Consider the following 26,803-nt stretch of genomic DNA (forward strand, 5'->3'; position numbering starts at 1 on the left):
TACCACACTTCTCTGATTCAGAGGGGTTGGGTTAAATGCAGAAGACGCATTTCAGTTGAATGCATTCAATTGTACAACGGACTAGGTATTCCCTTTTCTTTTTGATGTGTGTGTGAGTGAGTGAGTGAGTGAGTGAGTGAGTGAGTGAGTGAGTAAGTGAGTGAGTGAGTGAGTGAGTGAGTGAGTGAGTGAGTGAGTGAGTGAGTGAGTGAGTGAGTGAGTGAGTGAGTGAGTGAGTGAGTGAGAGAGAGAGAGAGAGAGAGAGCGAGAGACTCACTTGCAGGCAGGGCACCGTTGTAGACTGTGGGGACAAAGCCCACACTCTGTCTGTGGGAGCGGTTGGGGGAGGAGCGAAGCATCTCTCTGGGCTCTGGAGAGTGGTCATCATTGGAGTAGCTCTTGTGATTGACAGATACAGAAATCAATTGGTTTAACTTCTCTTGGGTAGGGGGCAGTATTTTCACGGCCGGATGAAAAACGTACCCAAATTAAACTGCCTACTACTCGGGCCCAGAAACTAGAATATGCATATTATTAGTAGATTTGGATAGAAAACACTCTGACGTTTCTAAAACTGTTTGAATGATGACTGAGTATAACAGAACTCATATGGCAGGCCAAAACCTGAGAAAAATCCAACCAGGAAGTTGAAAATCTGAGGCTGTAGTTTAAAAAAAATTAATTCCCTTTCCAAACTACAGTGACTTAGGGGTAATTTTGCACTTCCTAAGGCTTCCACTAGATGTCAACAGTCTTTAGACAGTTGTTTGAGGCTTCTATGGTGAATTTTGAGGGAATAACAGCCGGTTCAAGCAGTGGACTGTCTGAGGTCATGTAGTTACTTCATGAGCGTTTACGCATGGCTAGCATTTTTTATTTTTCTTCTGTAATGAATACGCTATTGTCCGGTTGGAATATTATCGATTATTTATGTTAAAAGCACCCTAAGGATTGATTGTAAACATCGTTTGACATGTTTCTACAAACGGTAATGGAACTTTTTGAGCTTTTCGTCTATTGATTTGCGCTCCCGCATCGTGCCTTTGGAATAGTGTTCTGGACACGCCAACAAAGCGGAGGTATTTGGACATAAATGATGGACTTTATCGAACAAAAAGAACATTTCTTGTGGAAGTGGGAGTCCTGCGAGTGCATTCCGCCGAGGATCAGCAAAGGTAAGGAAAGATTTATAACACTAATTTAGAGTTTTGTTGATGCCAGAACTTGGCGGGTAACTGTATAGCTTGCATTGATGGCTGAACTCTGTACTCAGAATATTGAACAATGTGCTTTCTCCGTAAAGTTATTTTGAAATCTGACACAGCGGTTGCATTAAGAAGTAGTATATCTATAATTCTTTAAATAATTGTTATATATTTTGTCAACGTTTATGATGAGTATTTCTGTTAATGTGCACATTCCCCGGAAGTTTTGGGATTTTCTGAACATCACGCGCCAATGTAAAATGCTGTTTTTGGATATAAATATGAACTTGATCGAACAAAACATACATGTATTGTGTAACATGATGTCCTATGAGTGTCGTCTGATGAAGATCATCCAAAGTTAGTGCTTAATTTTAGCTGTATTTCTGTTTTTTGTGACGCCTCTCCATGCTAGGAAAATGGCTGTGTGGCTTTTCTTGTTTAGGTGGTGTCTTAACATAATCTAATGTTTTGCTTTCGTTGTAATGCCTTTTTGAAATCAGACAATGTGGTTGCATTAAGGAGAAGTGCATCTTTAAAATGGTGTAAAATAGTCGTATGTTTGAGAAATTTGAATTATGAGATTTTGGTCGTTTTGAATTTGCCGCCCTGCTATTTCACTGGCTGTTGGGAGTGTGTCCTGCAGGTGGGACGGTCACGTCCCACATACCCAAGAGAGGTTAATGATGATAAACAGAAACAGCAGGAGAATAAGGAGAAGGACCCATTTCAGAGTGTTGGGATCAAAATCACAGTTCAATGACCAGGAGCAGAAACAGGAAGAGGAGGAGACTAAAGGAGCCGTTTGAGAGTATTGGGACAGGACCACAGCCCCCGGCTCAGCACTGTGAGACATGGTCTGCTTATTGCCTGGAACTCTGTGCAGAGGTATCAAGTAGTTTCTCTCTGTGTTTTGAGACATAAGATGCATCTCTATAGTCTTATTAAGTTGCATCCTCTCCAATAGAAGTGGCATCCTCTCCTCTACTTGATCATAGTTGATGTTAAACATAGTGTTGGAAGGTGCACACAACATAAGAGGATGCCTTCACCTGTTCAGTTCTCTAACGTCACTGTAGATGTAGGAGAGGAGAGGATGCCTTTAGGGTAGACTATTGTGATCAGCCCTTGTGAAAAGCACTATAGATAGTATCACAATAACAAACTGACCTGGAAGGAGGGCAGGGTGATGGACTGGGGGGTCATCCTACGTCTGAGCGCTGGCGCAGATTTAGGGCGGGGCCTCTTCACCTCAGGCTCCTCACCACTGGTTCGACCAATGTCCTCGTCACATGACTTCCTCTGTGTCAGGACCTTCCCGTCCAGGAAGTAGTGGTTCCCGTTCCTGTCCCTCTCTCGTTCCCAACTGCTCTCCCCCATAACCATGGCAACAGCCTCCCCTTTGCCCCCGTCGGAGGTAAGCGTGCAGTCGGAGGTAAGCGTGCAGTCGGAGGCAGAGCTGCTCTGCTGTTTGTGTTTGAATTTGAACGAATCGTTGCGGGTGGGCGGAGTTGGAGGGGTGGGTGTGGCCGTAGAGGAGGAGGAGAGAGACTCCGTCTTGGAGGGCTGCGGGGAGTGGGCCACCAGCTGACTGGGCGACAGGTATTCCATCTTGGAAGACTGGGGCGCCGTCTCAGGCCGTGGTTTGAAGGCATCCGGGTTGAAGATGGACTTTCTCTGTTTGGGCGACTTGAAGATGGACAGTTGGGTCGGAGTCATCGCTGTGGTCGTATCCACGGCGACGGACATCCCACCTAAGATCACCTTGGGCCAGGTGCCGCCACTTTGCTTCCTCTCCAGGGTGGTCTCCATGGTGATGCAGTCGGCAGGGTTAGAGGGGTCATAGGTGATGGGGGGTGGAGGTGCCTTGGCGTAGGGGGACCCAGAGCAGCACTCCTGGAAGGCGCTGGGTCCGTAGCGGCCCGGGGGACCAAGACTGAGGTCAGAGGACGGCCGAAGGCTGGTTGAGTGGAGAGACCCCATGGAAAAGGGCTTCCTGATGTCCCCGTACATCCCCATCCCCTCCTCAGGTTCACCTGCCCCGCCCTTCCTCCTCTCTCCAGGGATGTTGACGTTACTACCACCCACTCCTGTGTCGGGGCAGAAGATGTCTGTCTGTGTGGAGCTGTTGTGTTTGAGGCTGTTCCTGGAGAGTACCTCGGAGAGACGGCCGTTGGACGATGACTCCCGCAGGCTCTCGAAGATGCTCTGGCCCGATGAACTGTGAGGGAAGAACTGGGGACATAAGAGGATAGAGGACAGAGAAAGAGGTGTGTTAGGAATAGTGAACACATTTACTTTTCCCCCGAAAAAATGTATTAAACTATCCTGAAATCTAGCCACTGCAGCGTATCAGTGGAGGCTGCTGAGGGGAGGACAGCTCATAATAACGGCTGGAACGGAGCGAATGGAATGGCAATAAACAATGTGTTTGATACCATTCCAATGACTCCACTCCAGCCATTACCACGAGCCTGTCCTCCCCAATGAAGGTGCCACCAACCTCCTGTGCAGTGCAGTAGTATCTAAAGTGTTTGTTATTGAGAAATTCAATCACCGTCCTAAAACGAGTGCCCTCTATAGCATCAAATAAGGTTGTTGCAGACTCAAGGAGAACTAAAATGTAAGGCTAATTTGAGGCCCGTTTGCAGTGAAGTTTAGATTCACCTTCAAGTCAAAGCCCTATCCTAAATGAGAATGTTATGTGGCACCACATTGGCTGGAGGAGAACTTTAAGCCAGTGCATATTGAAAGAGCTTAGTACAAGGGGCTAGTTTAGATTCACCTTCATGAGAGAGAGGCTTAGAGAGTCCCTGCAGTTCCTCAGCAGAGTCTCGCACTCCGTCACCGACTTGTTGTCCAGAGCGATGCCGTTGATCTGGGGACAACAGAGGACACGCTCAGAAACACACTACTCAAACTACACCTTTCTCAAACACAAACACACATTCTGCTAGGTTGTTTTGCTTTCAAGCTAGGTTGAGAATGAACCTAACCCTAAGAGATTCTCTGCCTCCAAAGAACAGTGCTAGAGACGGGAGTATGCCTTCCTTCCTGCTGCAGCGGCCCTTCTATCAGAAATGCAGTCCAGCGGCCCTTCTATCAGAAATGTAGCTCCCACATTTCAATGACAATAGGACTAAGGCGAATTATAAAAAATACTGTGGAGGGGAGAGGGGCGCAGGGAGGGAGAAGAGGACATTTGGTAATATGCAAGCCTGAGTCCTTTCTAAAAAGAGGTCAGACTAGTGAATATTTAACACTGTACTGTTCGAAGCAGTTTATTCCATCTGTGGGGCTGACAGCTTAGTCTGAGACATTGGAGTAATGAGCATTCGTATATGCAGATTGTGCACTGACTGCATGTCGCTCTAGGGTCAGCGTGTTCAAGTCCTTTCCCTTCTAACATCATTAAACATCTACTGTATATGTGAAATAGAACCTGCTACATTCATTAACAACTACAAGGACATCGTATAAGACGATACACAACCATGATTGACATCTGCAGGCATCTGATCCAACGGTCGCTAATCACTAACACTGAGCGGTCATCTCCCATATCAGCTAGCCTGACTGTACTATTGAAGGTGAGGGTATCAACTGGGTTATCCCAAATGGCACCCTAAGCTCGATATAGTGCATTACTTTTGACCTTGGCCTAATGTGCTCTGGTTAAAAACAGTGCTGCATGTAGGAAGTAATAGGGTGCACTACTGCGACACAGCCCTGGTCTGTCATTAGAGGTGAGTGGGGAGACATCTAAGCCCAGTAGCTTTAATAAGCAGTAAAGCTTCACAGTCAGGATCTGGAGGATTATGCTTTCTGCTGCAGTTGGTGGATCATGATTAGAAAGCAAGTCATTCTGCTAGGTAGAGTGATGACTGGCTATGATTCTGTCTGTCACTAAGTCACTAGAGACATACATGGAACAGGGGTGAAATCAGGTGAAGGAAAAGGAGGGAGAGGTTGGAAGATAACGGATTAGAAGAACAGGAGAAGAACAGGAGGAGGAGAACGAGGCGGAGAAGAAGAGGAGTAGATGTGGGAGGAGGTGGAGGATAAAAAGAGGTGGAGTAGGAGAAGAAGAGGACTCACAGCGATAAGTCTGTCTCCGACTGTCAGAGATCCCTCCCTGGCAGCAGGACTCCCCTGGACCAGGGCCGTCACAAACACGCCACTCTCCAGACCTATACCACTGTCTGGATTAGAGAGAAGGATAGATGACAAAGATATAAAAGCCATATCCACTAGATGGAATATTATTAAAAGGGATGCATCATAAGGCAGAGTTCAATATGTAAGGTGCCAGAACACTCATTATCAACGTTAACTCTAAAAAGAGTTTGTAAAAAAAGCTGGTACCTTTGTGTCCAATTAGGTTGATGTGTATGGGGGTGACCAGCCTCCCTCCCAGAGACTTCCTCCTGCGCACAACCATGTTGATCAGTCCGCCTCCATTAAGCACCGCGTTCACCACCTGCTTCCTGTCCTTATTGGTCAAATCCACATCATTTAACTTCAGCAGCCAATCGTTCACTCTGAAAAGCAAGAAGTGAAAACATGTTACTGGAGATGAGGAAAGAACAGGTTGTGTTCAGTGATGTTAAAAGTAAGATGGAAATGTAAAAAAGGAAATGTGAGAATTACCTTAACCTTCCATCTGCAATACTTCCTCTGTCAACTCTTGTCACAAATATTCCACAATCTCCTGGTAAATACGGATCGTTTACCCCTTCTGCTATGTCAAACCCAAGTGCCCTCAAATCCATGTCATCCTGCAGGAAAACATGTAAGTTTAATATACTGTACACTGGTTTTCTATACATCGGTTCAGAGACAATGTATTTACCAGGATTTGGAAATCAATTTATCAAATTATGAAATCAGTCAATCGAGCCATCAATCCATCCACGCATGGCCAAATAATAATTCAATTAAATCGATAACAGTAGTTGATGTCTCTAGACTGACCCCGTCCTTCTCAAACTCCACCACCTCAGTCTCCCACTCCAGAGAGTCTGTGTCGATAGCTGAGTCATGGGAGCTGTGTGCCATCAGCTGACAGAACCTTGCCTCCTTGTCCAGCTGGCTCTCCATCTTCTCTCTGAACACAGTGACAAGACACAGGTCAGGAAGTGATTTCACAAAGTATGTGAGGATGGCTGGGGGTTGTTTTGAAGCATCCGGAAGTTGGAGAATTTAGCATTTTTCAAACACCTGAAAAAGCCTTTTCCTGCAATCTAGATCTATTTTCTAAATATCTAAGCCTACCTCTTGATCGGTCTGTGTCCTCCTGACTGGTGGTTCTTTATTAAACAAACTAAATTTGCTTTTCTGGTAAAAATCTGGGTAACACATTCAAAAGAATGAGAGACTTATTCAGCACATTTAGTTATTGCTTGTTTATCTAAAGTCTACCAACCTTGCCAGCAGGCATGCCAGCTAAGATTGAGTAGCTAGCTTTTCTAAACTAACTTGATTGATAGCCTGAAATTGGTTCTTGGTAGCTAGTTATGAGGTTCGGAAAATATGTGGGCTAGCTAAAGCCAACTTTAGAACATTGCTAGGTGGCTAGTAGCACTACAATTTTTTGGGGGACAAATCTGAGGGGGCAAGTGCCCCTGTGCCCCCTATGGGCATGACACCTATGCACACAAGCCATGAAGGGATATCCCAGAGCTGCTGGCTAACATTAGCCACTAGCCATGCAAAACGAGTGTTGGCAGTGGTGAACAACAATCCTGCAATCACGAGGAGGTGTGATGTAAACAACCCATCAGATTACCCACATGATCTCCGTGTAGTAGGCTACCAGAGTTTTTCAACCTTTGCTTAGTACTAGCGTGCTATAGTAGCTAGCTGACTGTGCTGTTGTGATCATTTCCATCTGCTTGGAGCCTTCCTCCGATCGCTGTCTTATTGTTGACTCCTCCCCTCGTCTACGTTGTCCAATGGATTATTGCCTCTGGAATCTGTCTTTTTGGATTTACCTCACTATATCGCTATTGGATTAGCTGACAATCCCTCTGAAGGGAATCGCTCCTTGGCCCTTCTTTGGTAACCAACTCAGCCGTCAATCGGTAAGTCTCTGCTCTCTCATTTTTGTGTGTGTTCTGTGGGTTCCTACCTGTGTTAGACTAGTTGGTGTTGTTCTCTGGCTTACTACTTAGCCATGTTGACCATGGTTGGTTGGCTAGCTAGCTAGCTAGCTAGCTAGCGCCTGCAGGCTGGTAGTAGGGCCAGCGCCTGCAGGGTAGTAGGGCCAGCGCCTGCAGGGTAGTAGGGCCAGCGCCTGCAGGGTAGTAGGGCCAGCGCCTGCAGGGTAGTAGGGCCAGCGCCTGCAGGCTGGTAGGGCCAGCGCCTGCAGGCTGGTAGGGCCAGCGCCTGCAGGCTGGTAGGGCCAGCGCCTGCAGGGTAGTAGGGCCAGCGCCTGCAGGGTAGTAGGGCCAGCGCCTGCAGGGTAGTAGGGCCAGCGCCTGCAGGGTAGTAGGGCCAACGCCTGCAGGGTAGTAGGGCCAGCGCCTGCAGGGTAGTAGGGCCAGCGCCTGCAGGGTAGTAGGGCCAGCGCCTGCAGGGTAGTAGGGCCAGCGCCTGCAGGGTAGTAGGGCCAGCGCCTGCAGGGTAGTAGGGCCAACGCCTGCAGGGTAGTAGGGCCAACGCCTGCAGGGTAGTAGGGCCAACGCCTGCAGGGTAGTAGGGCCAACGCCTGCAGGGTAGTAGGGCCAACGCCTGCAGGGTAGTAGGGCCAACGCCTGCAGGGTAGTAGGGCCAACGCCTGCAGGGTAGTAGGGCTAACGCCTGCAGGGTAGTAGGGCTAACGCCTGCAGGGTAGTAGGGCTAACGCCTGCAGGGTAGTAGGGCTAACGTCTGCAGGAATTCTGATCGGAAAATAGAAAAGTGAGGTGTAACTTTGCATTAGGGCTTTTGATGCGTATACTAACGCAAATCCATATATTCATTGTAGTTGCGTTTATGCTACCTACCATTTAAAAAGGTGCTGCAAGTGCAGCAAGTCTAAAACGCAGTAGCAAGGTCATATTCTGCAGTGTGTAAAGGAAAGTTTGAAGGAGAAACTGGCGTACGGTGGCTGACTGTCACTAAGATGCATTATGTCCTCATGAGGCAGGCCTAGAGGGGGTCATTGACTTGAGCCTAAATCTTACCATTTTCTTCTTCGTCACAAGGAAGGAGGTTGACCTCTCAAAGTCACAAGAAACAGAGAGAATTTAAAATGGCAGTCACACACTGACCAGTAGAGGGAGATGTTCACATCAATACAGAGGGGGATGAGAAAGTTGAAAGTGCTTGTGTGTGTGTGTGTGTGTGTGTGTGTGTGTGTGTGTGTGTGTGTGTGTGTGTGTGTGTGTGTGTGTGTGTGTGTGTGTGTGTGTGTATGTATATATATATATATATATATATATATATATATATATATATAAAAACTCAGGGACTCACTTGAGTTCTTTCAGTTCCCGTGACGAGTCGTTCTTCTGCTTCCTCATGTCGTCAAGGTTACGCAGGGCGTCGGCCAGATCGCTGACCGCCCGGTCCCTCTCCCTACGCAGGTTATCACACAGCGTCCTGGAGGGGCAGGATATGACATCGTCAAGCATCAGCAGTTTAGTCTGTTAATATTCCTTGCATCCCCTCTCCATGCTTCCTTCTCAAAACGTATTGGGGGAGATCTGAGGTTCCCCCTCTCTGACCATTTACTCCAATGCGTTTTCAGAAGGGGGCAAGGAGAGAAGATACAAGGAAGCCAAGAAAGACTAATTAAGAGCGAGCCTACCCCACCTTTTCTTTTCCCTCTCTCCATCCCCCTTCTCTCTCACCCTGTACTCACCGTATGCTCTCTCGCTCTGCCACTATCTTGTCTCTCTCCTGGAAGGCCCAGTCACGTCGACACTTGGCCACCTCAGCCTCCTGCGTGGCCTCCTTCAGCTCCTGGGACATGGCTTCGTACTGCTTCCTCAACACCTCCATCTCCTTGTTGACCCGCTCTATGTCCAGGGTGGCAGAATCTTGTTTCTGTCACACACACACAGGAGACACGCACACACAGACACACATGAGATGCAGACACAAGAGAAAAGCGGACACACAGTAGACACAATCAGTCACTTACAGTACATGCAGATCAACAGATCAAACCCAAATTTCCAGAAACTTTCCAAAGGTTCCCAGGTTTCTCAGTAGGAGAATTCCCACAATCAGAAGGAAATAACCAGAGAGGAAATCCTCCAACTGGTATTTCTAACACATATTTTAAAAGGTGAACTCAGCAATATGACGTAGATATAGAAAGTAAACAGCATATTGGGTCAATTTCCGCAACAACTAAGAGGGTTGAAGCGAGGCTCAACTTCTCCGCCATTTTGGTCCCCTGGCTTCCACGCTGTGACAGCGTGAAGCGAACCCGTGCACATGCGCAGATACTGTGTGTGTGTGACTGTGTGAGAGCGAAGTCTTGCATCTCGCTCATCTCAATATCTGCGGTGCTGTTCATGGAGCGGCAGCGTAGCCTAGTGGTTAGAGCGTTGAACTAGTAACCGAAGGGTTGCAAGATCGAATCCCCGAGCTGACAAGGTACAAATCTGTCGTTCTGCCCCTGAACAAGGCAGTTAACCCACTGTTCCTAGGCCGTCATTGTAAATAAGAATTTGTTCTTAACTGACTTGCCTAGTTACATAAAGGTAAAATATATATATTTTTTTTACTGAGTCTACCTTTAGGCATCCTGACTTCTGTAGTGTAAACCGCAGTAGGAGGGCCATCTAGTGGTCTGAACAGGGAAGTGTCAGCAGCAGCATTAATCTAGGGGACTAAATCTGTTTTAGGGTCATTCCACTGGCATAATCCAATGGTTGACAGTTTATGGGATACTCTAAGCTCCATCATGTGTCTAACCTGTGGCTGGGAGCTGTCACTTCATCATTGTCTAACCTGTGGCTGGCAGCAGTCACTTTTTGACAGACAGCAGGGATGGTGCTGATAACTGGGTAGATTGTATTTTTTTCTTTATTAAAATTGACCTTCGATGCCTATGTACTTTGTCCATACCGGTGTTTCAGAAAACGTGTGTGTAGGTACAGTGGCAATAGAAATGATGTGAACCCTTTGGAAATACCTGAATTTCTGCATAAATAAAAGTTGATCTGATCTTCATCTAGGTCACAACAATAGACAACACAGTCTGCTTAATAAACCAATAAACAATTTTCATGTCTTTATTGAACACACTATGTAAACATTCACAGTGCAGGGTTGAAAAAGTATGTGAACCATTGGATTTAATAACTGGTTGACCCTCCTTGGGCAGCAATAACCTCAACCAAATGTTTTCTGTAGTTGTGGATCAGACCTGCACAATGGTCAGGAGGAATCTTGGACTATTCCTCTTTGCAAAACTGTTTCAGTTCAGCAATATTCTTGGGATGTCTTGTGTGAACTGCTCTGTTGAGGATATGCCACATCATCTCAATCGGGTTGAGGTCAGGGCTCTGACTGGGCCACTCCAGAAGGCATATTTTCTTCTGTTGAAGCCATTCTGTTTTACTTCTGTGTTTTGGGTTGTTGTCCTGTTGCGTCACCCAACTTCTGTTGCGCTTCAATTGGCAGACAGATAGGCTAACATTCTCCTGCAAAATGACTCCGGGATGCTAGAATTCTAGGCAGAGTTGCAAAGAAAAAGCCATATCACAGACTGGCCAATAAAAAGAAAAGATTAAGATGGGCAAAAGAACAGACACTGGACAGAAGAACTCTGCCTAGAAGGCCAGCATCCCGGAGTCGCCTCTTCACTGTTGACGTTGAGACTGGTGTTTTGCGGGTACTATTTATTGAAGCTGCCAGTTGAAGACTGGTGAGGTGTCTGTTTCTCAAACTATACAATAAAATGTACTTATCCTCTTGCTCAGTTGTGCACCGGGGCCTCCCACTCGTTCTATTCTGGTTAGAGCCCGTTTGCGCTGTTCTCTGAAGGGAGTAGTACACAGCGTTGTACAAGATCTTCAGTTTCTTGGCAATTTCTCGCATGGAATAGCCTTCATTTCTCAGAACAAGAATAGACTGACGAGTTTCAGAAGAAAGGTCTTTGTTTCTGGCCATTTTAAGTCTGTAATCGAACCCACAAATGATGATGCTCCAGATATTCAACTAGTCTAAAGAAGGCCATTTTTTATTGCTTCTTTAATTAGCACAACAGTTTTCAGTTGTGCTAACATAATTGCAAAATGGTTATGATCAATTAGCCTTTTAAAATGATAAACTTGGATTAGCTAACACAACGTGCCATTGGAACACAGGAGTGATGGTTGCTGATAATGGGCCTCTGTACGCCTATGTAGATATTCCATTAAAAGTCTGCCGTTTCCAGCTACAATAGTCATTTACAACATCAACAATATATACACTGTATTTCTGATCAATTTGATTTTAAAAATGTTTAACTTTTCTTTCAAAAACAAGGACATTTCTAAGTTATCCCAAACTTTTGAAAGGTAGTGTATTTTTTTTTAAATTTTTTAAATACAGGTGTATTATATCTGTAAGGTGTGTGTATTGTTCCCAGGTGTGAGTGTGTTACCTGTCTAGCAAGGTAATACTCTCTCAGTAGCTGATCTCCCTGTATGACAACCTTTGTCCTCTCTCTAATACAGGTGTGTGTGTTGTTCCCAGGTGTGTGTGTGTGTGTTGTTCCCAGGTGTGTGTGAGTGTGTTACCTGTCTAGCCTGGTAGTATTCTCTCAGTAGCTGTTCCTTCTGTATGATAGCCTCTGTCCTCTCCTTGCGGGCCACGTCTCTCTCCTCCCGGACCGTCTCGATGTCTTTACAGGCCTGGCTCAACTCCTTCTGGGCCTCAGCCTTGTCCTTCACCTCGTGGCAGTACTTCTCCAATAGCTCGTTCCTCTCACAGATTGCTCTGTCCCGATCCACCAATGACGAGTTCAGCTCCTAAAAACAATCATTTCAATCAGATTTAACGCCATAACACAGTCACAAAATCCCTTGATTGATCCGGCAGCGACAAATTAAGCTAATTGGCAGTGGTCTGAGAGCCTAGTAACCAAAAAAAAAGTGTTCAACAAATCAAAATCTTTAAAGTAGCCACTGTAAGAATATGTTGAATGTAAAAACAACGCAGAGGACTAGAATTAACGATCAATGGAAACAGCGTTTTTTTCTGTAATATGGCATCAATGGAAATAGTTGGTTTTCAGTTCAACATCTGTTAGGAATGTCAGTCCTGAACTCATAGCTACGTGTGGCACATTCTCATTGGTCCAACCTGAAACAGGATACTTGTTATTTGGCCATTGGCCCAGTTTTATTACAAGGAATTCTAATTGGTCAACCACAGGCTAGGGCTGGGTTATAAAGTGCATCCTGCCCCTTTGTTCTGTGGAGCATCACTGAGGCCAGGGGAGCATGTACATCTACCTCCCTGCATGATTCGTCCTCTTTGAATAAGAATAAACCTATTTTCCTCCCCGATTTGTTTTGGGGTCTGTGTTATTGAAGAATAACATCAACTGCTAACATTTGGTGCCGTGACCCAAAATGAATTGGTCTGAACAACAACAAGAAAAACTCAACTGTGTGTTGATCCAGAAGAAAGAGTGAAGACTGAGCGCAACCCACTTTGGGGAGTTAACTCTTAATCTCCTGATTGATGGCATAAGTGCTGGGTGAGTCAAGACTAATATAATAAAAATATATATCTTTTAAAATCAGGTTAAAATTGGTGTATACAATGAGTGATACGTATCTGTGATGTATAAGGTTCAAGTCCTTTGTTCTCTATTGAAAGGTTAGAATCCTTTCTTGTTGTGAAACCTTCTTGTTGCATCGAAGTGAGTTGCTAGTTGAGTAGCAATTTTTACACGTTTAGTTAACGTAAGCCTTCAACAAGCTTTTTGAAGTGAACATAAGTTATGGGTAGCCAGGCCCTACAAAAACAATGTGTTCTAGAAGAGGATTGAGTCCTTAAAAGGGGTTACACACACACTCTGGGATTAAATAAATAAATAAATAAATAATATTATATATATAAACACACACACACACACACACACACATACATATATATACACACACACACATATATATATATATATATATATATATATATATATATATATATATATATATATATATATATATATATATATATATATATATATATATATATATATATATATATATATATATATACACATGTTTTCCTTAAGGGTCTGACCAATGCAACCACCAATAGGGGAAAGAACCAAATGTGTTCAAAAACCGAAAGAACCGTTTGTTGAATTTGAATTAAGATTTAGAGCAGAGGTGGTTAGACACAGTGGGTTACCTGACATGGAAGATGATGCCCCATTTTTGAGGAATTGAGTGTAATCCCACATCAGCTGATGCAATCCATACATGATGATTTGCAAAAAACTTTTGTTTCCACCACTAATGACAGGGAGAGACAAAACTACGGCAACAAACTGTCACGACTGGACAGAGAGAAAAAAGGTGGATTTCCTGGCCCGCATCTCCCTGAGGTTTTGTGGGTGACACAGAACCGACTTCCGGCGCAGACAGAGATGGCCGCCTCGCTTCGCGGTCCTAGGAAACTGTGCAGTATTTCGTTTTTTTAATGTGTCATTTCTTACATTGTTACCCCAGGAAATACTAGGTTTTATTACAAACAGTCGGGAGGAACTATTGGATATAAGAGCAACGTCAACTCACCAACATTACGACCAGGAATACGACTTTCCCGAAGCGGATCCTCTGTTTGGTCCACCACCCAGGACAATGGCTCGGATCCCAGCCGGCAACCCAAAACAACAGCGCCGCAGACGGAGCGGTCTTCTGGTCAGGCTCCGTAGACGGGCACATCGAGCTCTGCTCCAGAGCATACTACTCCCCAATGTCCAGTCTCTTGACAACAAGGTAGACGAAATCCGAGCAAGGGTTGCCTTCCAGAGAGACATCAGAGATTGTAACGTTCTTTGTTTCACGGAAACATAGCTCACTCTGGATACGTCAGAGTCGGTACAGCCACCCGGCTTCTTCACGCATCGCGCCGACAGAAACAAACATCTCTCTGGTAAGAAGGGCGGGGGTGTATGCCTTATGATTAACGAGACGTGGTGTGATCATAACAACATACAGGAACTCAAGTCCTTTTGTTCACCTGACCTAGAATTCCTTACAATCAAATGCAGACCGCATTATCTACCAAGAGAATTCTCTTCGCTCATAATCACAGTCGTGTATATCCCGCCCCAATCAGACAAATCGATGGCCCTGAAATATCTTCATTGGACTGTAAACTGGAAACCACATATCCTGAGGCTGCATTTATTGTAGCTGGGGAGTTTAACAAGGCTAATCTGAAAACAAGGCTCCCTAAATTTTATCAGCATATCGAATGAGCGCCACGGGCTGGCAAAACCCTGGATCATTGTTATTCTAACTTCCGCAACGCATATAAAGCCCTCCCCCGCCCTCCTTTCGGAAAATCTGACCACGACTCCATTTTGTTGCTCCCAGCCTATAGACAGAAACTAAAACAGGAAGCACCCGTGCTCAGGTCTGTTCAACGCTGGTCCGACCAATCGGATTCCATGGTTCAAGATTGCTTCGATCACGTGGACTGGAATATGTTCCGCATAGCGTCGCACAATAACATTGATGAATACGCTGATTTGGTGAGCGAGTTTATTAGCAAGTGCATCGGTGATGTTGTACCCACAGCGTCTATCAAAAAAACATTCCCCAACCAGAAACCATGGGTTGATGGCAGCATTCGCGCAAAACTGAAAGCGCAAACCACTGCTTTTAATCAGGGCAAGGTGACCGGAAACATGACCGAATACAAACAGTGTAGCTATTCCCTCCGCAAGGCAATCAAACAAGCTAAGCATCAGTATAGAGACAAAGTAGAGTCGCAATTCAACGGTTCAGACACGAGGGCTATGTGGCAGGGTCTACAGTCAATCACGGACTACAAAAGGAAAACCAGCCCCGTCGCGGACCATGATGTCTTGCTCACAGACAAACTAAACAATTTCTTTGCTCGCTTTGAGGACAACACAGTGCCACTGACACGGCCCGCTACCAAAACCTGCGGGCTCTCCTTCACTGCAGCCAACGTGAGTAAAACATTTAAACGTGTTAACCCTCGCAAGGCTGCCGGCCCAGACGACCAGCTGGCTGGTGTGTTTACGGACATATTCAATCAAACCTTATCCCAGTCTGCTGTTCCCACACGCTTCAAGAGGGCCACCATTGTTCCTGTTCCCAAGAAAGCGAAGGTAACTGAGCTAAATGACTAATCACCCCGTTGCACTCACATCATGAAGTGCTTTGAGAGACTAGTCAAGGACCACATCACCTCCACCCTATCTGACACCCTAGACCCACTCCAATTTGCTTACCACCCCAATAGGTCCACAGACGACACAATCGCAATCACACTGCCCTAACCCATCTGGACAAGAGGAATACCCATGTAAGAATGCTGTTCATCGACTACAGCTCAGCATTTAACACCATAGTACCCTCCAAACTCGTCATTAAGCTCGGGACCCTGGGTCTCGACCCTGCCCTGTGCAACTGGGTCCTGGACTTTGACGGGCCGCCTCCAGGTGGTGAGGGTAGGTAACATCTCCACCCCGCTGATCCTCAACACTGGGGCCCCACAAGGGTGCGTTTTCAGCCCTCTCCTGTACTCCCTGTTCATCCATGACTGCGTGGCCATGCACGCCTCCAACTCAATCATCAAGTTTGCAGATGACACTACAGTGTTAGGCTTGATTACCAACGGTCTACAGGGAGGAGGTGAGGACCCTCGGAGTGTGGTGTCAGGAAAATAACCTCTCACTCAACGTCAACAAAACAAATTAGATGATCGTGGACTTCAGGAAACAGCAGAGGGAGCACCCCCCTATCCACATCGACGGGACAGTAGTGGAAAAGGCGGAAAGTTTTAACTTCCTCGGCTTACACATCACGGACAAACTGAAATGGTCCACCCACACAGACAGCGTGGTGAAGAAGGTGCAACAACACCTCTTCAAACTCAGGAGACTGAAGAAATTCGGCTTGTCACCAAAAACTCACAAATTTTTACAGATGCACAATCGAGAGCATCCTGTCGGGCTGTATCACCGCCTGGTACGGCAACTGCTCCGCCCACAACCGTAAGGCTCTCCAGAGGGTAGTGAGGTCTGCACAACGCATCACCGGGGGCAAACTACCTGCCCTCCAGGACACCTACACCACCCGATGTCACAGGAAGGCCAAAAAGATCATCAAGGACAACAATCACCGGAGCCACTGCCTGTTCACCCCGCTATCATCCAGAAGGCGAGGTCAGTACAGGTGCATCAAAGCGAGGACCAAGAGACTGAAAAACAGCTTCTATCTCAATACCATCAGACTGTATGCATGTTGGCTGCTGCCAACATACATACATCTCTAGCCACTTTAATAATGAAAAATGTATGTAATAAATGTATCACTAGCCACTTTAAACAATACCACTTTATAATGTTTACATAACCTACATTACTCATCTCATATGTATATACTGTACTCTATACCATCTACTGCATCTAGCCTATGCCGTTCGGCCATCACTCATTCATATATTCTTATTCATTCCTTTACACTTGTGTGTATAAGGTAGTTGTTGTGAAATTGTTAGGTTAGATATTACTGCACGGTCAGAACTAGAAGCAAAAGCATTTCGCTACACCTGCATTAACATCTGCTAACCATGTGTATGTGACCAATCAAATTTGATTTACACCGGCTGTAATCAGAGTTGTGCAGGTTCCGAGTGAAACAAACGAGATTCGTTCAGCAGAAGAGAAACCTGGTCAATGTCATTATTGCGGGACTTCTGGTCACTGGCAACGAATGTGGGAAAAGTTCCTCACATGTTCTTATGAGGAATGGCCAGGAGAAGCAGGGTCTTTAAGGGAAAATGGAATCAAGACAACAGCCCCAACGACACAATGCTGATGCAGAATGTAAGAAGCTCTCTGTGGCTCAGCAGACGAATTTGCTGGATGCTGTGGAGGGAAACTTATTGACCCCTCTTTCGTACCATCTCAGCTGGTGTACATATGAAAATCGAATGGAATATATGTGAACATAACTTTGCAGTAGATTATTTTTAGTAGATACGGGTGCTGAAGTCACTGTATTGCTCATATCTTATGCAAAACATATGTCCTCAATACACAGGCAAGAAGATGAGAGCAACAGGAGTGGGGGGGACGGGACGACGACGACTAATGAAACAGACCAAACCATTATCAATTTCTATTGATCCAATGAAAATTGATGCAAGGGTGTGGATAGGCTCATTTGAACAACCTATTTTAGGCCTTGATATTATTATGCAACTTGACTCTACATTAAACATTTCTGAAGGAAAGGTGAAATGGCAAATTCGACAACTGCAGGTATCTATAGTTCAGAACCATCCTATTTGGACTACGAAGACAAATGAGAGTGGAACTTTGGATACGGAACCAGAGTGCTTGACAGGTGTTTCCCCACCTTGCACAGAACAAAGGAAGCTATGGCCGCTACTAAAGTAGTGGAGGCTCCTAACATCATGGCACACCATGTTATCCAGCTACTCTGATGCTTCCTCCAGATACCACATTACTTGAACACGACTGTTGCGAGTTGGTTTTGGATCAGCTCTTTGATGGGTTTATTAAGAGTCAGCCGTTGGAAAACGCTGAGTTTATCTTATACACAGATGGTTTAAACATTGTGGAGGGGGGTGTGAGGAAGGCAGGCTGGGCAGTTACACCGGACAATGTGATAGTGACAGGCACGTTACCTGCAGGAACATCAGCACATGTGGTGGAATTGGTGGCTTTGACAGAAGCACTTAAACTGGTTGAATGAAAAACAGCTAATATCTACAGGCTTAAGGAAGGCTTTTGGTGTTACCCATGGTTTTGGAAAAATATGGAAAAAGGATTCATGATATCACTGGGAGCTCCTGTGAAGAATGGACCAGAGGTGATGGCTCTACTGAATGCTCTCCAGTTACCTGGACAAGTTGCAATTTTGAAAATGAAAGCACATGGGAAAAATCTTTACAGACAAGGGTAATGGTAATGATTTGGCTGACAGAGCTGCCAAGGCAGCTGCCAAGAGAACACCTCTGTCACCTAAACTGATTAGGAGATACACCTTGGATACATTGCAACACAGAGATATGCAAAGCAGTGCACCAAAACATGAAGTGTGGGAATGGATGGCTGCAGGATGCAAACTCAAACAAGAAGGTGTGTGGAAATACAACCTGACCCTACTTGGTGGCACAGATCCACTCTTTGGGACACATTGGTGTGGACAAGAGTTTATCGTTTAGTGGGCAAATGGTGGAATCCTGGTGTGCGGAAAGAGGCTGAGGCTGTTGTGGCGAATTGCAACATTTGTATGGAAAATACCACCAAAGGACGAGTGAAAGTACAGACACGACGAGCGCCTGCCCCACCATGACCCTTCAGTCATCTACAGCTTGATTACATCACGCTGCCCAAATGTATAGGACACAAAGACGTGCTGGTCATTGTCGTTTTTCACGATGGGTTGAAGCCTACCCTACTAAGAAAGGAACTGCACAACAAACAGCTAAATTTTTGAATTGAGAAATCATAGAAGTAAAAGAGGCGTGGGGAATAACTCCCGAGGAGGGACATGACGTCGTGCCAGGACAGCGGGTGATGGTAAAAAGACATGTAAGACACATCAGGGCCAAAATGGGAAGGTCTTTATCAAGTTCTGCTCATAACAGTAAAAGTCCAGGGAAAATCACAATGGATACATGTCACTCATTGCAAGGTTGTCTATTTTGATGACAAAGCGGAGCCTGGAGAATAAAGAACTGATTGATTAGCAATTGGGGGTCAATCTCGGGTGAAGAAGCATAGTAAGATGATCAGAACCTGATAAGCTTCTATGTTGTATACCACAGTCATCATATTAGGGATATCTAGGTGAAATGTACAACTTTTTCCTGAAAATCATGACAGCTTACTTAGGGAAATCTATGAGAAACATACATTTCTCTTGAAACAGGACATGTTACTTTCACATTTGTTTCCTTTGTTACAGGTTATGAGAATCTACAGTCTGAAGCAATATCCCTTGATCCAGGACTGTACTTGAAATGATACAAGATCACTGGTGAAGTGCTCATTAGAGAAGTCCTTATCAACCAGTGGAACGGAAGAGGAATACCTCACTACTGGCAGACTGTCAGAACATAAATTCTAATATACTGCTCAAAAAAATAAAGGGAACACTTAAACAACACAATGTAACTCCAAGTCAATCACACTTCTGTGAAATCAAACTGTCCACTTAGGAAGCAACACTGATTGACAATAAATGTCACATGCTGTTGTGGAAATGGAATCGACAACAGGTGGAAATTATAGGCAATTAGCAAGACACCCCCAATAAAGGAGTGGTTCTGCAGGTGGGGACCACAGACCACTTCCCAGTTCCTATGCTTCCTGGCTGATGTTTTGGTCACTTTTGAATGCTGGCGGTGCTTTCACTCTAGTGGTAGCATGAGACGGAGTCTACAACCCACACAAGTGGCTCAGGTAGTGCAGCTCATCCAGGATGGCACATCAATGCGAGCTGTGGCAAGAAGGTTTGCGGTGTCTGTCAGCGTAGTGTCCAGAGCATGGAGGCGCTACCAGGAGACAGGCCAGTACATCAGGAGATGTGGAGGAGGCCGTAAGAGGGCAACAACCCAGCAGCAGGACCGCTACCTCCGCCTTTGTGCAAGGAGGAGCAGGAGAAGCACTGCCTGAGCCCTGCAAAATGACCTCCAGCAGGCCACAAATGTGCATGTGTCTGCTCAAACGGTCAGAAACAGACTCCATGAGGGTGGTATGAGGGCCCGACGTCCACAGGTGGGGGTTGTGCTTACAGCCCAACACCGTGCAGGACGTTTGGCATTTGCCAGAGAACACCAAGATTGGCAAATTCGCCACTGGCGCCCTGTGCTCTTCACAGATGAAAGCAGGTTCACACTGAGCACATGACAGACGTGACAGAGTCTGGAGACGCCCGTGGAGAACGTTCTGCTGCCTGCAACATCCTCCAGCATGACCGGTTTGGCGGTGGGTCAGTCATGGTGTGGGGTGGCATTTCTTTGGGGGGCCGCACAGCCCTCCATGTGCTCGCCAGAGGTAGCCTGACTGCCATTAGGTACCGAGATGAGATCCTCAGACCCCTTGTGAGACCATATGCTGGTGCGGTTGGCCCTTGGTTCCTCCTAATGCAAGACAATGCTAGACCTCATGTTGCTGGAGTGTGTCAGCAGTTCCTGCAAGAGGAAGGCATTGATGCTATGGACTGGCCCGTCCGTTCCCCAGACCTGAACCCAATTGAGCACATCTGGGACATCATGTCTCGCTCCATCCACCAACGCCACGTTGCACCACAGACTGTCCAGGAGTTGGCGGATGCTTTAGTCCAGGTCTGGGAGGAAATCCCTCAGGAGACCATCCGCCACCTCATCAGGAGCATGCCCAGGCGTTGTAGGGAGGTCATACAGGCACGTGGAGGCCACACACACTACTGAGCCTCATTTTGACTTGTTTTAAGGACATTACATCAAAGTTGGATCAGCCTGTAGTGTGGTTTTCCACTTTCATTTTGAGTGTGACTCCAAATCCAGACCTCCATGGGTTGATAAATTGGATTTCCATTGATTATTTTTGTGTGATTTTGTTGTCAGCACATTCAACTATGTAAAGAAAAAAGTATTTAATAAGATTATTTCATTCATTCAGATCTAGGATGTGTTATTTTAGTGTTCCCTTTATTTTTTTGAGCAGTGTAGTTATCTATGTGGGACTGATATCAGTGTGGAAGACAGGTCACTTTTAAAGGACTTGGTGAATAATTACCTTGCCAATAGGACAATTTAATATTATTGTCTTGTAGACATTTATTTAGCGAGTTTCCTCCTAGTACAGGATGTGGTAGGAGTCGTAAGGGACATCATTACACAGGTTAATACTTATTTTCTATAACTTTGTTTGAAATCTTATTGTAACAGCAAGTACAATATGCCCTTTGTGTTTTATAGAAATGCAAGGTATAATGTGAATGATTTTGTTACTGCTAATGTTTTTGATACTGTCTATTTTTTCATGTTTTTTGTTTCCTAAAGACATGTTTTTTTTTTAAATGGTCTAGGGGGAGTAAGAATATGTCGAAGATAAATACACAATGCAGAGGACTAGAATTAACAATCAATGGAAAGTGTTTTTTCTGTAGTTACGTGTGGCACATTCTTATTGGTACAACCTGAAATAGGATACTCGTTCTTTGGACATTGGCCCAGTTTATTGCAAGGAATTGTAATAGGTCAACCACAGGCTAGGGCTGAGTTAAAGTACATCCTGTCCCTTTGTTCTGTGGAGAATCACTGAGGCCAGAGGAGCATGTACATCTACCTCCCTGCATGATTCGTCCTCTTTGAATAAGAATAAACCTATTTTCCTCCCCCTGGTCTGCTTTGGGGTCTGTGTTACTTAAGAACATCAACTGCTAACACCACCTTTTGCCTTGACAGCTTTGCACACTCTTCCCATTCTCTCAACCAGCTTCATGAGGTAGTCACCTGGAATGCATTTCAATTAGCAGGTGTGCCTTGTTAAAAGTGAATTTGTGGAATTTCTTTCCTTAATGCATTTGAGCCAATCAGTTGTGACAAGGTAGGGGTGGTATACAGAAGATAGCCCTGTTTGGTAAAAGACCAAGTCCATATTATGAAAAGAACAGCACAAATAAGCAAAGAGAAACTACAGAATATTATTACTTTAAGACATGAAATCAGGCCTTCATGGTCGAATTGCTGCAAAGAAACCACTACGAAGAAGAGACTTGCTTGAGCCAAGAAACAGGAGCAATGGACATTAGACCGGTGGAAATCTGTCCTTTGGTCTTATGAGTACAAATTTGAGATTTGTGGTTCCAACCGCCATGTCTTTGTGAATTCAAGGCACACTTAACCAGCATGGCTACCACAGCATTCTGCAGCGATACGCCATCCCCATCTGGTTTGTGCTTAGTGGGACTATAATTTGTTTTTCAACAGGACAATGACCCAACACACCTCCAGGCGGTATAAGGGCAATTTGACCAAGGAGAGTGATTGAGTGGTGCATCAGATGACCTGGCCTCCACAATCACCTGACCTCAACTCAATTGAGATGGCTTGTGATGAGTTGGACCGCAGAGTGAAGGAAAAGCAGCCAACAAGTGCTCAGCATATGTGGGAACTCCTTCAAGACTGTTGGAAAAGCATTCCAAGTGAAGCTGGTTGAGAGAATGCCAAGAGTGTGCAAAGCTGTCATCAAGGCAAAGGGTGGCTACTTTGAAGAATCTAAAATATATTTTGATTTGTGTAACACTTTTTGGGTTACTATATGATTCCATGTGTTATTTCATAGTTTTGATGTCTTCTCTATTATTCGACAATGTAGAAAATAATGCAAATAAAGAAAAACCCTTGAATGAGTAGGTGTGTCCAAACCTTTGACTGGTACTGTATATACATTGATTAACCTATTGATGATTACCTGTCAGAGATACGCAATATCCTCTCTGGATAGCCTCCTCTCGGATTATAAGTTTTGACTGTCTAGTAATAAACTGATCGATAGATTGATTAAATAATAGATTAACCTCACAGAAGAGGTGTTTGATTTGGTTGGGGGACTGATTGATTCCATTCTAAATTGATCTGAACCTGTCTGAGAGCCTCCGTCTCCTCGCTGGCCACCATCCTTTCAGAAGAGGTGTTTTTGAGGCGGGCCTCTGCAGCCTCCAGCGCCGTCTGCAGCTTTTCCAGCTCCTTGATCACCTGTTCCACAGAATTTAATAAACCACTTTATATTTTAGTAGTACAGTTTTATTATAGTATTATTATAAATAATAATGGGCTGAATTCCTGGACAAAAGAAGCATACTCAATGGTGATTATACATTGAAAGTAGCTTCTTAGTCCAGGACTAGGAATAATCTGTGTCTGGGAAACTGGGCTTTAAAGTAATAAATTTATTTCTCTCTGACCTGGTCCCTCTCGCTCATGATGAGCCTATACTCGTTGAACACAGAGTCTCTCTCCTCCTTGTACTTCTCACAGTCCTTTACTGCCTTCAGCTGGAAGTTCTTACAGCGCATCACCTCCGACTGTAGCCGCTCCATCTCCCTCTGCAGCACCTTGTTCTGGGCTGAAGACTTGTCCAGCTCCTGTTGTACAGAGTCAAACCTGGGGAGAGAAGAAGAGGTGTGTAGTGCTGTATAGATGTTTGTAGTGTATAGACTATTCTCGTGGATTGTGCTGTATGTGTGTGTGTGTGTGTGTGTGTGTGTGTGTGTTTACCTCCTCATGGACGTAGAGCACTGTTGTTGGTAGTGTATGGCCTTGTCTCGTTGTTTCAGCAATGTGTCCATCTGTTTCTGTAGTCGTCTGTTCTCTTCCTCCGCCTGCTCCAGCCTGCTCAGGTCCGTGTTGTGATTGGCAACTTTCTCACCGTAGCGTTTGCTCAGCGAATCGTATTCCTTCCTCACCCCCTCCAGCTTGTCCATGGCTGTGTCGTACAGCTTGTTGAGAACCTCTGAGGAACCGTTCTCTCTCATCACCTGGAGGAAGGACACGGTCATCCAGCTGATTTTCTAACTACACATACAGTTCATTTTCAGTTCCCGTCTCTGTGTGAAACTATGAATTGAACATGTTTATTATATACAGCTGACACATTCAAAAAAATGTTGGTTTATTAAAATACATGCATTTCTTCAGATTGATAGTGTGTGGCAATGTTATTGTTCTACAGCACCAAGCCACAAGGAAACATTAACAAGCCAGAATGAGCATGGATTCATTTTTACACCAGTTAATCAGCAGAGGGCGACAGTGAGGAGATGCAGTATGGATTATTCAAGACCATTAGGCTGTGTTTATACATGCAGCCCTATTCTGATATTTTGCCCGATTATTGGCAAAGGATCTAATAATAATTAGACAAAATATCAAAATTGGACTGCCTGTGTAAACACAGCCTTAGATACTATGGTGTAACTAACTAGGTTTCACTTTTGCCGGCCTGTAAAATCACCTCTTCACCATTAAAATGCAATAACCTCCAGGCTTGCTGGACTCTGTGGTAATTAGTGTGGGAGCAGGTGAGACCCCAGGGCAGTATTGATGCAGACTACATCACAGCATGTAAAGGTATGTCTGTGGCCTTAGTTCAAACACCTCCCCGGACCTTACAGATCTCTGAACACAGGACGACAACTAGGTACCAGGGGGGATGTGTCTACACACCCTTTACATGAGCCAGTAACATTGTCCTCAAACACTGCCCTTTACAGAAGCGCTCCGTGTGTGTCTCCTGTCCACCGCAGCACTCTACTCCGGGGATGTGTGGATGTGTGAAAGCACAGCAGCCAAGTATAGGTCACAGTAACCTTGTGTGGTTGTGTGTGTGTGGTTGTGTGCGTGGTACCTCTTGCTGCTGCAGCCTCATGTCAGCCACCTCCTTCTGGTCATCGCTGTGCAGCCTGCGGAGCTCCTCACAGCTCTGCTTCAGGTGGTTGTGTTCCCTGACCAGCTGAGTGTTGTCTCTCCTCAACACCTCCAGCTCCTCCTTCAGCTGAGACTGGTCTCCTAACACACGGCTGTGGAGTATACTGGAGACCCAGAGGAAGACACTGATGGCACATCCCTCAACACAGTCCGAATAGAAGTAAATAGAGATTCTCCATGATCACATGGTAGTCAGACTAACAACAAACTGTCCTCCTGACTACAGAGTCTGGCCAGGCTGCTTGGTGTTGTAGGCACGATGGAGTCAATAATGAAGGCGGCTCTACTTTTTTAAAGTTTGGTTCTCCTCGGTGTCTCACAAAAATCCCTCATGGACAACCACACACAGAGCTCCCGAGCGCCGCCCCCTTCCCATAACACTGTTGGATTTTCAAATCTAAACAACGTGAAGTCTCAATCCCCCAGGAAATAAAAAAACATTGGAGAGAACTAATCAAAGCTCAGCCCATTATTGCACCAATACTGCATTTACAACAGACTCCTGTCCAGGGCCCGCTTCTCAAAAGCTTCAAGGCTAAGTTCATTGTTATAACGTTCGGAAGAGCATCTGTAAATTTCCAAGCCGTTTCCCAAAAGCATTTTTATTAATGGTGGGCTTGAAATGGCTCGTAATGTAACACCTGCCTCAGAGCACTCTTACAACAGCTCAGTGCGTCATTACATCACTGTCACTTTACACACACACACACAAGACCTCAGCTAGACAAAGAATGAAGATGTCTCTGTGACCGCCAAAAACTTCATAGTTTAACATAAATAGACTAAAAAGTTTACAATGTTATAAACAAGCGAAGCAAGAAATGAAAACTGAGATAAAATTATATAATAGTTTGATTATTAGGCTAAAGATTGACAATTTTCATGTATGTGCAATCGATAGACCTACCTATTAATAAGCCATTAGATATATTGAAGCGGCTCAGATGTAACCTATCTATAACGTATTTCCCTGTAGCCTAACCAATAACCTAAAGGTCAACATAGTAGATATACTGAAGCGGCTCAGATGTAACCTATCTATAACGTATTTCCCTGTAGCCTAACCAATAACCTAAAGGTCAACATATTAGGTCTATGGCAACGTTGCTTCACTTGCTACATCATGCTTCATTATTAAATTGTAGAATATCTATAGGTCTACTTGAAGCTCCTGCCACTCATTAGCATACAATCATTTGTTGAATAATTTCAAAAACCATTGTCATCATATTCTATTTTTATGTCACGTTGACATTTTCTAATGAGGGAACGAGGGACTTGACTGGCTTTACTCATTCTTGCTCACAATTCACACACACACACAATTCTCACACACACCTTAAAATTATAGTTCGGGATTTTGACAATGAGGCACTTTCTCTACTTCCCCAGAGTCAGATAAAAATGGTATCCACGAGTTCATGTCTCTGTATACAGTATGAAAGAAGCTAGAGGTAAAATCAACAACAAAAAAGAAACGGCCCTTTTTCAGGAGCTTGTCTTTCAAAGATAATTTGAACAAATCCAAATAACTTCACAGATGTTCATTGTAAAGGGTTTAAACACTTTCCCATGCTTGTGCAATGAACCATAAACAATTAATGAACATGCACCTGTGGAACGGTCGTTAAGACAATAACAGCTTACAGACGGTAGGCAATTAAGGTCACAGTTATGAAAACTTAGGACACTAAAGAGGCCTTTCTACTGACTCTGGAAAAACACCAAAAGATAGATGCCCAGGGTCCCTGCTCATCTGCGTGAATGTGCCTTAGGCATGCTGCAAGTAGGCATGAGGACTGCAGATGTGGCCAGGGCAATAAATTGCAATGTCCGTACTGTGAGATGCCTACGACAGCGCTACAGGGAGACGGGACGGACAGCTGATCGTCCTCACACTGGCAGACCACATGCAACAACACCTGCACAGGATCGGTACATCCGAA

General features: G+C 45.0%; 1 protein-coding gene across 6 annotated transcripts in view; it reads right to left on the reverse strand.

Annotated features, from left to right (window-relative positions):
* The window catches only part of LOC106577192 (disks large homolog 5), a 125,185-nt gene that overhangs the window by 47,595 nt on the left and 50,787 nt on the right, over window positions 1–26,803 (reverse strand). For all 6 annotated transcript variants that reach the window (XM_014155048.2, XM_014155050.2, XM_014155051.2 and 3 more), the window contains 14 exons: window positions 24,778–24,961; window positions 23,649–23,908; window positions 23,336–23,534; window positions 23,013–23,126; window positions 11,930–12,160; window positions 9,052–9,236; window positions 8,664–8,789; window positions 6,180–6,312; window positions 5,856–5,983; window positions 5,571–5,746; window positions 5,304–5,407; window positions 3,991–4,083; window positions 2,376–3,440; window positions 278–398 (listed from right to left, as the gene is read on the reverse strand). In XM_014155048.2, the coding sequence (XP_014010523.2) occupies window positions 278–398; window positions 2,376–3,440; window positions 3,991–4,083; window positions 5,304–5,407; window positions 5,571–5,746; window positions 5,856–5,983; window positions 6,180–6,312; window positions 8,664–8,789; window positions 9,052–9,236; window positions 11,930–12,160; window positions 23,013–23,126; window positions 23,336–23,534; window positions 23,649–23,908; window positions 24,778–24,961 (3,119 nt within the window). The remainder of the gene's footprint in view (window positions 1–277; window positions 399–2,375; window positions 3,441–3,990; window positions 4,084–5,303; window positions 5,408–5,570; window positions 5,747–5,855; window positions 5,984–6,179; window positions 6,313–8,663; window positions 8,790–9,051; window positions 9,237–11,929; window positions 12,161–23,012; window positions 23,127–23,335; window positions 23,535–23,648; window positions 23,909–24,777; window positions 24,962–26,803) is intronic.

The sequence above is a fragment of the Salmo salar genome, chromosome ssa18 (genome assembly GCF_905237065.1).
Source record: "Salmo salar chromosome ssa18, Ssal_v3.1, whole genome shotgun sequence".
NCBI lineage: Eukaryota > Metazoa > Chordata > Actinopteri > Salmoniformes > Salmonidae > Salmo > Salmo salar.